The sequence below is a fragment of the Mastacembelus armatus genome, chromosome 17 (assembly GCF_900324485.2).
Source record: "Mastacembelus armatus chromosome 17, fMasArm1.2, whole genome shotgun sequence".
NCBI lineage: Eukaryota > Metazoa > Chordata > Actinopteri > Synbranchiformes > Mastacembelidae > Mastacembelus > Mastacembelus armatus.
In genome coordinates, this window is record NC_046649.1 from 20,716,527 (window position 1) to 20,731,479 (window position 14,953).

Genomic DNA, 14,953 nt, shown 5'->3' on the forward strand with positions numbered 1-14,953 from the left:
GCTCATTATTTAACACTTACCTATCTGTGTCAATCTGAACACCCAGAGAAATAAATCTTCGCTTGTGTTTTTAGGGCGAGGCATGTGCTGCTGTCTGACCACCTCATGGTGGAAGTCAATGCACTGAGCTATTGTTTGTCAAGAACGAGTCACACCACGTCAATCCCTCTGAGGCCACAAATTATTATTTTATATTCATCTTTGTTTACAAAATCAACACACAAGATACAAACATGTCATTAGTGAGCTTTGAGGGGGTTGCTAGGCATAATTTCCATTTGCTTCCAGTCTTTTTGCTAAGCTAAGAGTCTCCTGACACCAGCTTCATATATGAACATATGAGGGCGAATCTTATCTAACACCAAGAGAAAAACACAGCAAATGCACCTGCAATCAAATCTTCTATACACAGCAACTATAAAGCCCTTGTGTGCAGGACGTTGCTGGAGTTTAGTGGTGTAGTCTCAAAAATCAGACACTGGCCTACAGCGACGCATGCATCCCCTCAGCCTGTCACTCAAGCGCTACAGCTGAGCAGGTCAGTGGGCATCAGTTAAAGACTGTGGTTGTGCTGTGTGTGTTTAACTGTCTGCATATGAATCAGAGCATTTTTGAAAAGGTTATGTATGCTCACTGAACCCAGTCTTCACATTAAGTCAGAAAAAATTAAGTCTTTCTGAAAATTACACCTCGCTTTGTCACCCTTTAAAATGTGAAAAGGTTGTAAATGGTTACTGAGCATTTATTTTCAGTTCATCATCATTACTTTTTGGGTAGCAAGGGGCATGATGAGATGAAACTAATTTAGTTCCGAGCTGTCACTATGGAGCAAAAGAGTTTAAAAGTTTTATTCCATAACCCAATTCCTTTCGTATTTAAAAGAAAAGCACCTGGTGGTCAGTGTTCACCATTTAACGCCTCCTGATTACATCCTTCAAAATGTTATTATTGTGTATGCAAATGTCTTCAGATACTTAATAAAGCTATCGCCATTCTATAATGAGTTTTACTTTCATGCCAGCCATCAGGGTATTCAAATATTTCAAATGGTGGATATCTCATTTTGGAAGGAATTTCTTCTTTTGAAATGTTCATGAAAGTCTATCTTGGCAGACACATTCGTGACAGATTTACACAATGGTTGGGACTTGGAACAGAAAGAAAGAAGGCTGCAAACCGTTTTCATCTGGGTTTACTTTGTTTCCTGTTGACAACAGCTGCGCTTGAGGCTTTAATTTTTATTTACGTTCTCTTTACAACATATTATACAGTGTCATCAAATGTTGTTAGTGCTCTGGAATTATCACAAGCATTAAAAGAAATGTAAAAAAATGTAAGAAGCTCCAGTCATTTCAAAGAAAGGAATGTTATTGTGCAACTATGGCTAATACAGTTCATAATACATACAAACAAAACATTTTTAAAAGGCAGTTTAATGGTGTTTATCTTATGTCAGGTGTCTGTGTGGCTTTGCTGAAAAAGAAGAAAACATTCTAACTAATCCATTTGACTGGATAGTTAAACAGCGACTAGTGAAACAGATCTCCAGTTATAAACATGTGGATTTTAGCACCTCCATTTATGATCCATTTATGTTATGAATTTTAAAGGAACATTCAAGTCTACACTATCCACCCTGCATATCAAGCACACAGATCGCAAACCATCTTTGGCTCAGGGTTGGGGAAGGAGCACCTTTAAAAGAAACCTCTGGGGGAAGAGCAGGCTCTATCTGTAGCATACATATGGATTTTTGGCTTGGCTAAATACACCAGATTAGTCTCTTCCTCCAAAGCTTTCTCCCACAGCAAGCACCTTCCTCCCCTTTTTTCTCCCCAGCCACAGAGCACTGACTCTGAAGTTAACCGAACCCTTATCCACCCCTCATCTTCTGTCCAACACAACATGACAACCTCGATTTCCTTTCATCTCAGAATAAAACTGCACCAAAGAGGCAGCCACACAGTACCTTCCATAACACACAAGGTCAGAAATATAATGGCATATTCCCTAAAATACAATTACATTTCTTCCCTACCTCGACAAACATGTTCTCCATGTGTTCTTGAGTGTGCACATGGAGAACATGTCTCAGAAAACATTATTTGCTTTACTTGGGGTGATATATTGTTGCTTTTTGCTTTATATCAAATCTCATTTTTAACACTCTTTAACTAGACACACATATACATAAAACACACGTCGTATTTGCAACCAGAGAAGAGCTAGCTAGATTAAAGTTTCTGTTTGGCGTCTTCAGTGAACACTAAAGGCGGATTTCTGCCTGTGTGTTTCCTTCCCTTGCCAGTAGGGGGCAGAGGAAAGCATTTGGGCATTCAAACCAGCAGAAACAAGACAGTACAGGGTTGGAGGAAGGAGGGAAGGTGGGCTGGCAGGGGACGTGCCTTTAGGGGAGGTGGCATTTTGAAGGGCAAGTGAGAGGGCATTTGCCGATCATTGGGCAAATCACAGGGAGAGAAAGTAGATGTCCGTCATCGAGCTTGTAAACAAGAAGAAGGAGGACATGCAGGAAGAGGAAGGACAGAAGAGAGAGGAACAGCGCATTGAGCTGTAGGCCTGGCAGTTAGATAAGGAGAGACTTAAAAATTGGAGTGAATTGTGTATAGGCCTTTTCTGTGGAGGTTTAATGCAGTACAGAGTCACTGACAGGAAGAGGAAGAGATAAAGAAAACCATAGACGTAAGGACAGAGAGAACGAAACACGGGTTTGGTGAGAGGAGATGAATCCCAAGATGGAAGCAGAGATGAAGAGTGAATAAGTGAGGAGTGGAGACAGCAGACGAGGCAGGGAGGCAGATGTAGAGAGAGATGTCACTTTACCAGCACGTGCCAAAATAATTAACCCTGGCTTGGCGAGGAGAAACGTGCGAGCGGATTAACTGGACCTAAAATAACTCTGAGAGCACAGAAGCTGCACCTTTTCCTGGTAAGCCCTTGTGTCAGAGTCCTGAGAGTGTCAGCCCCCGAGGGCCATGACGTCATTCTAGGATGTCAGTCGCCAGCCGTCGAGTCAACAGCGGACAGCCCTCATGCACTCAGGCAAAAACAGCACAGCGAAAGCTCCTCACCACCCGCCCTGCTTGCTTCTTTCTCCCCCACCCTCCACTGTTGGCTGAAAAATGTGCAGCTGTTACAGTAAGCCTGCACGCTCTTATAGGGCCAGAAATAGCCCCCTTTAGCCAGGGCAGGGACATGGCGACAACCTCCATTAGCTCAAATGTGAGAGGATTGAATCACCCTGAGCTCGAGGGCTTGAACCTCTATCTACGCCGGCTGAGAGCAGGAATCATATTTCTCTCTCACTATCACTCTCCTCTCCCTTTTCTTTCTTCCTTTTTCTCTATCCGAAGTCCACAGTGCACTCACTGCCCTGCTCAGTGTGTGTGATTGAGTCGTAAACATTAAGGGGAAAGATTCAGAAAACCCTCAAATGCACAGAGATGTCTTCCGGGTTCCTCTTACAGAAGTTATGTGTCTAGTTAGGACATAAACAGTTTTACAGTTTGCCCAATGAACGCATACAGGGTCTCTGATGAGGCGTAAAAATTATTTGACTGTTGCCACTGATATAGTAGGACTATTCTTACAGCCAGTGCTGTCTTGAAAGAGTAGAGATAATGGGAAATAATGGGGGTTGCATCAGGCTGGGCAGAAAAGGAGGGAGCAGACTAGAGGAGTGGAGGCAGTCATGGAGAAGTCAGACCTTTATCTACAGGAGAAAGAAAAGGAAGAAAAAGGGAAGGGAAGTGAGAGAGGAAGAGAAACAGGACAGAGTAGTTAGCATAGAAATCATTTTTGTAATTCAAATTAACAAGAAAGTCAGGAACTTCACAAGAAGGAAAAGGAATAAAGATCAGTTTGAGGAAAGAGAGTCAGAGTTTGACAAGTAGCCTGAAAAAAAAAAAAAAAACAAATTGGCTTGTCCCCGTAGCTGGGGATTCGTGACACATATTGGACGCACTCGGAGAAAGCTTTCTCGGCGGATACGATCACAATGAAAGGAACCGGAAAGGCAAAACCCAGGGAGCAGCTTTTTCAGATTCTGTTATCAAACCCAGGCATCGTAGTGTCTCGCTTCATATGACATATCTTATGACCTGACAAAAGTATTCAAGGTGCCGACTGGTGTAAGAGACTATCACGACATCTGGGCCCATTTAGCTGCTGCACCTACAGTCATCAGCCTGTGGCAAGAGCAGAGATTGGCCTCATTTATTCATGGACTCAGGTTGGCATTGTGGTGGGTGTAACGTTTGTGGTTTAACTCTCCTGCTGTCTCCTCAGCAGACTTCCCACTCTCTTATCCTCAACAGCTCCCTCCCCATTTGGACTCCCCCACCCCCCCGTCTGCTGAACTACTATTTGAAGGTGAGCTGGTTGGCGAGGTGGGAGAGGAGGTCAAGTGGTTTGAACCTCCCTGTCCCTCCCTCACCTCTGAGCCCTTCCTCCCCATTTTTGCGGGTTAGCTCCAGCTCGATGGTCATCAGCACCCGGCCCGCGCCCTCCTCCCCTCCACCCCCCATCCTCTCTGCCTTTCTGACTATAGTTTGCTGCGGCTGCTGCTTGGGCTGGACCTTTGCCACCGCCTGGTGCATGGGCTGGAGCAGCCGGCCGGCGAGCCCGCCCCAGCCCTTCCCCGTATCCTATTTCTTATCCTTGCGTGACTCCTGCTTCTTCTTTTCCGAGGCAGCCGCCTTCACCTTGGAGGGGTCGGCGGGAGGCACGGGGCCCTGTGGGGGAGGAGGGAGAGGGGGTCGGGTGGAGAACAGGGGAGGAGAGTCACTTCAGGAGGAAAGGAGTGTGAGGGAGAGAGAGAGAGAGAGAGAGAGAGAGAGAAAGGGCAGGGAGGTAGGGAAGGAAGGGTGAGATGGGTGCATTAGAGGTGAGAAGATGAGAGATGGGGTTAGCAGGACGGGTGGAGCTGTGTGAAGAGGAGACGAAAACACAGTTAGGGGGGCGAGAGAGTCGGACATACAGAGAGGGGTGAGGAGGTAGAGAGACAGTCCTTTTATGGGAGGGGGTAGCAAGTGAGAGGGGGCGGTGTCCAGAGCTGTAAGGGGGTGACAAAACAGGTAACCATGCGTTAGGATGGGACACAGTGGCAGGCAGGTTCCATACACCTGTGACAACTGAGTGACAATTGATCAATAACACACACTCACACACACTCATACAAACATGCACACACAAACTGTATATCAAGGAGGGCTTTAACTGGGAAGTGACCAATACTGGTTTGAATGATTAATATTGTTTTATTTATTGAATTGATCACGTAGGACAGACCCCACTACAGTAAGTGTGACCTTAACAATAGGCTAAAGTTTACAGAGCTAATGAACTCATCTGAAAAGTGATGCAGTATATTACATTTGAATTGTTGTTTAAATAGCACTTTGATGACCATATTACAGTGTCCAGTGTGGACATAGTCATTTAAATACAGCTGACACCACGGGAATAACTTAACACATAAAATCTGCTCTTTATCTGAATGATTTAAATTTGGCCTTTTTCGGTTTTGAAATAAAGCTGCACCTGCTTTTATGCTTTTGTTTTACTTTAGTGTCAAAGTAAATTATACATTATTACTACTAGTTCCTGTGTTTTTGTGTGCAAATTGGGGGAAAATGTCTTGGGACTGATCCTGTGTCCTGTGTAATTTCTTTGAAACGTGGCAAATCAGCATCAACAACAAATCAACAGCTATGCATACTGGGTCTCCATTGACTTTCAGGGTAACTAATTGAAACACATAAAAATAAAATTGTTTAAGAGCTAGATGCACTTTAAGGCACAATACCCCATTACATTTAGAGAGGGGAACTACCAGGAGATTAAATAGTTGTTTACAAATCATATAACTAAGCTTTTAAATAAATAATGAAAGCGAGCAGGGGAATAAATCTCTCAGTATAGGTCTTCTAAACCATTTTGCTATCGCTGTGGTCAGGGAAAGACCTGCTTTACTGGCCTTGTGATATTTTTAAAAAGCCAACAAGATTCAAATATTCACCCAAGTAGCACTTATATAATTGACCCACTCATTCCCACTCATTCTGTATATTGTCGGTGCAACATCTAAAAACATCTCTAAGAAATCTATAAAAGGAAGAAAGGGTGGGAGGGAAAAAGGAAGTAAGGTGAGGCTTCACTTGAGCACAAAAAATCCACCAGGAAGGACTGGACAGAGTGAAGATAAGGTCAAGCCAACACTTAACTTTACAATAGCTCTATCCCAGTGCATTAACCTGTGAGTTAACCTATTGAAAAGTATCACAAGTGCATAATGTAATGGCCTGATGGAACCTGTGGTTTTCACAATGCTGTGTACTTCCACAGGTTGAACTACAGGCCAGTACACTGTTGTAAAGCGTTACACAGAACTCATGCAGTGAATGGGAATCAGGCTGGACCTAAGGTTTGGAAGATGAAATACTTCTACTGTAACACATCCTGTTAGGCAACAGTGGAAAGCTGCTTCTTCCCACTGAAGCTTCAGCTAATAATACTCCACTGATTGCATTAGAAAATGTAGCTACTCTAATTATGCCCTGCGTAAGAACAGCATGCACTCTGATGACACCAATTGAGGTTGTGCACTGTAGCTGTATCCGGCATGACGGGGGCAGCTGTGCAGCCCAACCGGTGTCATTACCCTCGATCATACTTACGTTGTCTCTTACATCACTGTATTGTGCATCCCACAGTAGGCTCAGTTTGTGCTGCAATGAGATCCCACGCTAATGAGGGGGCTGTCTCATAAACACACTCCTGCTTGCTTTGGCAGAAGGCAGATCCACCCTTGTTATGGGGGCTGCACACACTTCAAAGGAAATGTGGCTACAGTGGTAAAATAGGACAGACTGGTTGGGAGGTAGATAGGTGGGTAAGTGGCTGAGTCCCCTGCTGCATACTAAAAAGAGACTGTGACAGGTGGGGGCAGAGATTGAGAGGTAGATGAAGAGTGAGAGGTAGTGATTTTCTGTCCAGAACCAAAGCTGATCAGAACCCACAAGACCTGAGGAAGGAGAGGAGAGAAACTGGAAAGGGTGGTGGGAAGTGGTGGGAATGGGGGAGCTGGATGAGATGTGGATAGAAAGAGCAAGAGAGGAAGTAATAAGGGAAGAGGAGAGGGGGAATTACAGACAGATGGATGCTTATCATGGTCAGCGAGGAAGTCAAAGGCAGGGAGAGGTGGCAGCTGAGGAAGGAGAGGAGGAGGAGGTTGCGACTGAAGAGAAGGAGACGAGGGACCGGATAAAAGGAATGTGAATGAGAGAGTGAGGTGGGGGGAGTGAAGTGGAGGGGCAGTGGTTGGGTGAAGAAGGAGTGGGTTGTGTGCGTTTGTGTGTCTGTGTCTGTGTGTGTGTGTGTGCGTGTGCGTGCAGATCAATACCAAACGCACTCAATTATCATTCCAGTACGGTGTGTGTGTGTATGTGTGCTCGGTCCTGCGAGCCTCCTTATGTGTTCGGCTGTGGGGTAAACTCCTCTCCCACAACTCCACCTAATGGGGAGTAGCACACATCGCGAGGTTCCTTTGTCTTGTCTGTCTCACTCCCTCCCTCACCCACAGCCTTTTGAAGATTTGTAGTGCAAGCCCAGCAAACAGAAAGTAACGAAGATGGTGAAGCTGATACCAAATTGTGGTGTGTCAGCAGAGCCTTCTAATAAGAGCTATTTGATCAAACAACCACTTATGAGCACACAATAAAATCCCATGGGTCCCCTGTGTGTGGCGAAGCTACAAGAGAAGAACTGCTCTGAGGATAAAAAATAAATAAACATTAAAAATAAGGGGATGTGAGCTGAGATGGACCCGCTATTTCTGCTGTGTACGTTCCTTCAGAGCCAGGCCTTGCATAAGAGTAACTGTAAATGACAACATTGTCAAATATTTCAGTGTCCTTTTGGCGGTGAGTTATTTATTCATATATGCACTGTCACCCGCCGCAGGCACTTGAGAGCAGCTGACTGCAGCTCAATAGTAACCTGACAATCAAACGACAGTAGAAAGGAAAGAAGAAGACAGAGGGAGGTAGAGAGGCTCCGGGGAGGTTTGAATGAACACACTTGTTTGAGGAAGGAGGAAGGCTTGGCCCTCACTGGTGTCGCCCTCTAGGTGTGAGCCACAGGGGCATAGTGGTGCACTGCTAACTGCTGACAGAAGCCCACCGCCGCCGCTACTGCCTCACTCTCATATTAGTTTCTACCTGTGGCTAAGTGGCTCACTGGCACAATAACACCTTTGATCTCCTGCTTCGGATATCTTTGTACGCCTCTCATTTCAAAGCTGGTTTTTGATTTAGGAAAGTGCTTTAACTGAAATCCCTTGACATCTCTTTTTTCATTATCAACATACAAGGTGCACAGTCAATTACAATACACCGCCGCGACCGTCCTGCCGCCACATCACCACACAGTAATCAAACTCAACTTGCCCTGGTGCCTTGTATTCTTTTGTGAATACAAGGCACCGAAATGTCTGATTAATCCACCACTTGAGGCTATCACACTCCCATGAGGAACAGAAGGGGAAAAAATTCCCAAAATCCTTGGCGTGCGGCGGAGTAAAACCACTGATAACAGCGCAAACCATAATAAACCCAGTGATTTTCATTTGACTCCCAGTGAGCGAAATCAGCAGCTCCCATCCATTTCCCCACTGCGAGCAAATCACTGTCCCATTCAATACAGCAATAGCATTAGTGGTGTGACCTGGCCTCAGCCATTTCACAGTGGCTGGTTTGATTTTTGCCCTGTGGCTGTTTACTCTCACCAAGCTGTTTGGCCCCCCTGAGGGCGCTGAAGGAAGGGTGAGGGCCACAAGAGAGAGAGCGAAGGGACAGTACGAGCTTTAAAGCACCTCAAACACTGAGACAGCACTAGAATTTTAACAGCTTGAACACTGTTATTAGTGTTTGGAGGGCAGACTTTGAATGGTATGTTATTTTGTTGTTTATATGTTGCTGGAGGAGGAGCTGGCTAAGTGTGCGGACATATCGGAGCTGCTTGGACTGGCACTGGGGAATGCGATTATAAAACTTTGCTGTTATGCACTGTCATGTTGGATGTGTGCTATTGTGTGGCTGTGCTGCTGCAGAATAGATGAATATTCCTTCTGACGCCATGTTTCCACACTGAATGCCATTGTAATCTCTGCAAAAGGATGTCATTTTACTATTGAACGCCTGAAAATGACAGTCAACCAAGCTGTTGCGTTTGGTGTTGTCGAGTGAAAGTGCACATGTGATGGACTGTGTGAGGAGAGCAGGCAGAGGCAGAGGAAGAGGAGGAAGAAGGGATGTGGAGGAAGGAAAGGAGAACTTGCCTGTCTCTGCTGTGATCCCTCTTTCTTTTTCTTGCCATGTTTGCTGGAAGGGACAAAAGAAAGACAATGTCAGGATGTCGAATCTACCTCTCCCTCCAGTGGTCACAGGGCGCATTGCCTGGCAGCCGTCACAAAGAGAACATCAACTTAATCTACCGGCCTCTCAAACATGGCTCCCAGGTGCTAGATGTGTTAAGATCTCTTAAGATTGGAAAGGTATGAGCAAGGTGATGCATCCATCATCTTCATGATCGAGTGGATTATCCAGTCAGACGCCTCTGCTTCACCAATTTAATCATCTTGCTTTGGTCCTGTGTAGTTCTGTTTTTAGATTAAATCTAAATGAGAGATCATTATCTGTGTCTTTCCAGCTGACTAACTTCAAATCTAAACCTAACACAGCTAACCAAATCAAACTGTGGCACAGCAGCTATGCCAGCTTGGCCACACAGGTGTCAGTGCCAGGGATGGGCTCTGGCCTCAGCTCCAGTCCCTGGCACAGACTCGAATGGCAGAGCGCTGCCGGCCACAGGCCGCGCACTGACCTGACACTGAGGCTGAAGACGCGGCGTGCCACCAGGAACCTCATCAGGTAGTAGATTACCACAATGAGCACCAACAGGCCCAGCACCACCCCGATGATGGCTCCTGTGATCACGCCAGCCTGGATGGGCACTGTGGAGAGGGAAAGGACAAGAGGAGGAAAGTCTTAGAGGGTAGAGAGCACGATGCAGAGAGTTTGAGAATAAACAGGAGGCAGAGGTGAAATGCAAGTGACAGAGGTTGGAGAGGAAGAAACAATGAGGCACAAAGACACAGTGAAGGGAAGAGAGAGAAGGAAATATGGATGAAAGGGAAGGGGAGGAAGAAAACTAGAGGAAAAAAGAGAGAATCGAAAAAGAAAACAAAGGTAAAATAAGGTAAAAAGAGTTGAATGAAGATGAAGGTGGCAGAGGGGATGAGACGTTGGAAGCAGACAGAAATAGGAAAGAAGAGAGAAATGGGAGGAGAAGGTGAGAGGGAGAAGAGCAGCGAAAGGGAAGCAGCGATAACAATCTCAAATAGAGAAAGAGATAAAATTGTAATTGATTTCATTAACCAGAAGGTGCAAGGAATTCTAAATGAGGCAGTGAGACGACTGGGCTGAACACGGTGCCTTAGCTTTAGTCTGATGCACAACACAAATTGAGATTAATTTCAGAGTTTGGAATGATTATAACAGCAACTGAGAACAGTTGGCTTCTGATGAAAAAAATTCACCAAAATGTGCCATATGGGCTCAGTGGAAAGCTAATGAGCAGACACAGATGTAAGACAATGCAGGCATTAGACATTACAGCGAGAGGGATTTGATTTGCTGAGGAACCCCCACAGGTCTCACCGCACTCCCTCCCATTTCACCTTTCTCGAAGACCAACAGGCGCACGCTGGAGGGGCGGCCCACTATGTCAGGAGGGTTCTTTGCATCACAGGTGAAGGTGCCGTTGTCGCTGAACTCCAGGTTCTTGATCAGGATGGAGCCATCACGGCGACTGGGGTTCCCCACAAACTCCAGCCTGTCCCTGAACGGGCCCTTGTTGTCAAGGTAGGCGGCACCACCAGTGTAGTGGAAAATCTGTGGGACAGAGAGGACGACATATTGTTTACCAGTGTGTGACTCCACTCTGATCAGGGCTCTGTGGGGTCAGACCATCTTCAAGAACTCTAATGGGTTCTTCATGGGCACAATGAGCCTGGGATCAATCAGATCAGATTGGTGTTGATGGTGAGATAAGACAGTGCTGGAGATGTGGAGCTACATTCCTCTGCAGTTTTATTTGCCAGCAGTCGCTCTTTTAACTGCTCTGGCTTCCACTAAATGTTCAGGAAAGATTTTGTGTCTGTGTTCACCAGATAGTTGCAAATTGCATCTGTGTGCTTTTTGGTCTTGGGCAGACTGTGTCCAGCTGCTTTCAGCTCTACAAATTCCAGGCTTTGGAGCTGAGGGAAACTATACAAAGCCAGGTGGCAATTCTCTGTGGGTCCATCACTAAGAGCAATGTTACACACAGTCACTGAATCCACTTTTAATATAAAATATTGATTAGAGCAGCTTAAGGACAATTTCAGAGTATTATAGTTCAAGGTCTTTTGCAGCTGCTTGTTTGAGATTTAATATTGTAGATTTTCTTAAAAGACAAAAAGATGTTTACATATTTACAGTTATATATTTAAAGTGAGATCATTTTAAAAAGTGTAGCTTTGGCATCATATCGAAACACAGATATTGTCTCAGCACTACCTGAAAGGCTTATAAACAGAAAAGTTTCAACACATATTAAATCCAGAGTGTGAAGAATTGATTTTTTTAACCAGATGGTAATTGATTTTGCTCTAAGCCTAAATAGGCTGAGGGTTGTAGCTGGTGTAAGGAGGGGGTAAGAGCTGATGACCCAGACTGTGCAGGGCTGAATTTGTTGTGAAATCTGTTGTGGCGTTCAGAACTTATTTATTTGAAGCTTTAAGGCCTGTGAAACACATAAGCAGGTTCCATGAATTACACCTGCCCTTGCTTATGATATAATCATGTCAGAAATCAAAAGTGACATTTTAAAAGGACAAATGCACCATGAAAACAGAGAGATGTATGAAACTGTAAATCTGTCCAGGCAGGTGAAGATATAAGTGACAAAAGATGAGTGGAAAAGAAGAGAAGAGACATCTAGTTTCAAAGGGAGACAGATGAAAGTGAAGGAGGTGTGGGGAGTAGATAATGAGAGAGGAGGGGAGGGACAAAGAAGGCATGGCCGGGGAGGAGGAGATTAAGGGAGGTGGAGAGAAGGAGGCAGTCAGGACGGAGAGATAGAGAGATTAGAGAGATGGCTGGTTGATAAGGGCAGGGAGAGTGAAATTAAAGAGCAGGAGGCAGCCAGAGACACTAGGAGAGAACGTTTCTCTGTGCTTGTTGTTTCCTCCAGTAGCTTAATGCATTCAAACTGCACTTAGTGAATAGATGTGAATATAGTTTGAGTGTGTGATGACAATTTGCATTTGTCAGATTAAACCTGTTTACTGAGAGTCCGCTACAAAACTCAGATTACATGAGACTGAGTGGCCTGCAGGGAAAATGATCATGGACACAAATGATCCCACACTGAGAACTATTTCTCCCTTCCCTCCTCTGACTTCATTTTTGTTCCTCTTTGTGTGGCAGAGATAGTGAATACAAAAAGTCTATTGATAGAACAAGTGGCCTCTGTTGGTGTCTACATTTCTGCTGCTGCATTTTTGCAGAAGTTTGTAAATATATATTCATGGCAGCTTGATAAAGGTGGTAAAGGTTAACTTTATGTAGGATCACACAACGCCCATGCTCTGTGCTGCATCTGCATTTAATGATTTATGCAAAAATATCTGGCTCTCGTTTTAAATGCTGCTCTGTGATATTCAACTAGTCACTAACTTAGTCTTCCTGTTGTCTGGTGCTGACTGGAGAATGGACGATGGGTTTAACAGAACTGCATCAAAAAAACTGCCTGAAGTGACTGAAAATGTCAGCGATAAAGGTGATGAAGGTCGGTCCAGGATGCAGGTTGTAAAACTAAATCCTTTTGTACAGCTTCACTGATTTTTTTTTGCAGGTTGCTGGATTGTGACAAATACATATTTTTTCTAGGATTATGATATGGATCAGTTGATAAAACAGCTGTCAGCACCTGAGGTCAAAATCTGGAGCGTTTGATAATGTTTAGTGTGTGTGTGTGTGTGTATATATGCATTACAGAGATGCTGTCCCGGGAGCCATCAGGCCTGTATGTCCAGGAGAAGGTGACATCTTCCGAGGTCCAGCGCCAGGAGAAGAAGGAGCAGGACAGCCGGATGTCGGAGCCCACTAGGGCGTGGCGCTCCCAGCCGGTGTAAATCACTATGGCCTGGGACTTCTCAGGCACTGGGAGACACAAATCGGGTGGATGCAGTTAATTCACACCGACAGCATGAGAGGTTCCACTGATTCAATGTGATTTTGGTTTAAAGATAAATAATGTCTTTAGCAACTTTTCCACTTACGATCTGTAAAAGTTTTTTATTCGAGACGTTTGGGGCCAGTAAACAAACACACACCATTTGTTCAATTCTTAATGTGAATTCAGTGAAATGCATTTTTCCTTAAATCACTACAATATTTCTCAATCCCTATTGGAATCGTGACACATAAAAGCAGTGTATGCAGTCCCATTTATTAGTTCTCTCCTACAATAAGTCAGAACATATACACATCCTAAATACTTGCAGCCAGACACACGTGTTAAACGTTAGATCCACCACTGGATCAGACATGCACTCAGTACATATTTGGAATATTACAGGAATATTGGTGCTGGTCTCCAGAACTCAAATAGGAACATAATTTTCAACATTAATATGGATTATGTTGGCTTAATCATGTACACTGTTTATGCTTGAATAATATTTAGCGTTCAATATTAATTTGGTTATGGCTGCAAAATCAATATTTTATTACCATAGAAAATGCAGTCAGCATCTCAAACAACCATGAACACTCCTGGGAACTGAGCAGCACTGCCACCCTGATATTAGCCAGAACAAAGTTTCTGTATAGTTCAGTTTCAGTTAAACGACATTAACGGGCCACCACAGAGAACCGTGTTCTTACATCTACACAAACACCAACACCCCTAAGTGTTTCAGCTTTCCTGCCTGTTTTAACACCCAGGGAGTAAAGTTCACAGCTTTCATTCGCGAGCGTCCTTGAGCAATTGCTGTTAGTGCAGCCAGCCCACGCAAAACTTGTCAATGAAATCACGCTTGACATTTTTAATTAAAATTCTGACAAAAATTGTAAATGGCTGACAGGAGGGGAGCAGGGAAAGCCGGCTGCCTGACAGCAGAAACTCTGCCAACACTCACTTTAGAAGTCATAATATTAGTGGTCTTTAACTGTGCAAGTCTGAAGACAGAGACACCTGCTTTACAAGAGGACAGAGATAAATGCTGTTTGGCCACTTACCGTAATGCACCTGAATAGGAACTACATTACCCACAGGTGCTCTAATGGCCTTTCTGGGCGAAATCAATACAGCAAATGGCAGGATATCAATTAAAAGTTCGTTAGTTTCGAATTAATCCAGTGTAGAAGGAGATGCCACATTTCAGTGAATGATCTATTAATTCACCACTAAGCCTATTGACTCTTTATTATCATCAACTCCATTAACTTTCAGGCAACAATTGAAGTGGAAATCACAGAAAAAGACCTCATCATCATTTCATTTGACCTTTAACCCCACACCAGTTTTAGTAATTGGAATTCAGCGTGGTCCTCGCCAAAATATTGTTGAAAAGTTAAAAGAAGATTTTGCTTTTTCTTACCTATTCCCAGGAGGACAACCGACGCCAGTGCCAAAAACGTCAGCATGGTTTCAGGCTTCTCTGGAGCTCCCAAAAGACTGATGCCGCAAACCTAACAGGATCTTGTCGAGGAAGAGTCCCACTGTGGAGGGAGTGTGAGTGGAAGGAGGAGAAAGAAAGAAAGAGAGAAAAAGAGAGTAGCGGGGTGCAGGATGCCAGGACAGAGGGCTTCAAAACAGGACAACAACA

At 44.5% G+C, this 14,953-nt stretch overlaps 1 protein-coding gene across 4 annotated transcripts; it reads right to left on the reverse strand.

The window, feature by feature from the left end:
• Window positions 1-782: 782 nt before the first annotated feature.
• On the reverse strand, window positions 783-14,953 carry mpz (myelin protein zero). 4 transcript variants are annotated; one of them, XM_026314075.1, is made up of 7 exons: window positions 14,726-14,953; window positions 13,117-13,283; window positions 10,757-10,970; window positions 9,901-10,030; window positions 9,356-9,398; window positions 4,722-4,751; window positions 783-3,730 (listed from the first exon to the last, which is right to left on the reverse strand). In XM_026314075.1, exons 1-7 carry the CDS (start codon window positions 14,769-14,771, stop codon window positions 3,719-3,721), a joined length of 642 nt encoding a protein of 213 aa, XP_026169860.1. In that variant the 5' UTR covers window positions 14,772-14,953; the 3' UTR covers window positions 783-3,718. The 4 variants fall into 4 exon arrangements, with proteins under 4 accessions (XP_026169860.1, XP_026169861.1, XP_026169858.1 ...); XM_026314076.1 differs by lacking the exon at window positions 4,722-4,751; XM_026314073.1 differs by having other exon boundaries at window positions 783-4,751.

Coding starts and splice junctions, on each gene's coding strand:
- mpz (XM_026314073.1), bottom strand. CDS start 14,771: ATGCTGACGTTTTTGGCACTGGCGTCGGTTGTCCTCCTGGGAATAG. Junction 10,031..10,756: donor CCTGTTGGTCTTCGAGAAAG/GTGAAATGGGAG, acceptor CCCTCTCCACAG/TGCCCATCCAGGCTGGCGTG. Junction 9,399..9,900: donor GTCTTCAGCCTCAGTGTCAG/GTCAGTGCGCGG, acceptor TGTCCCTTCCAG/CAAACATGGCAAGAAAAAGA.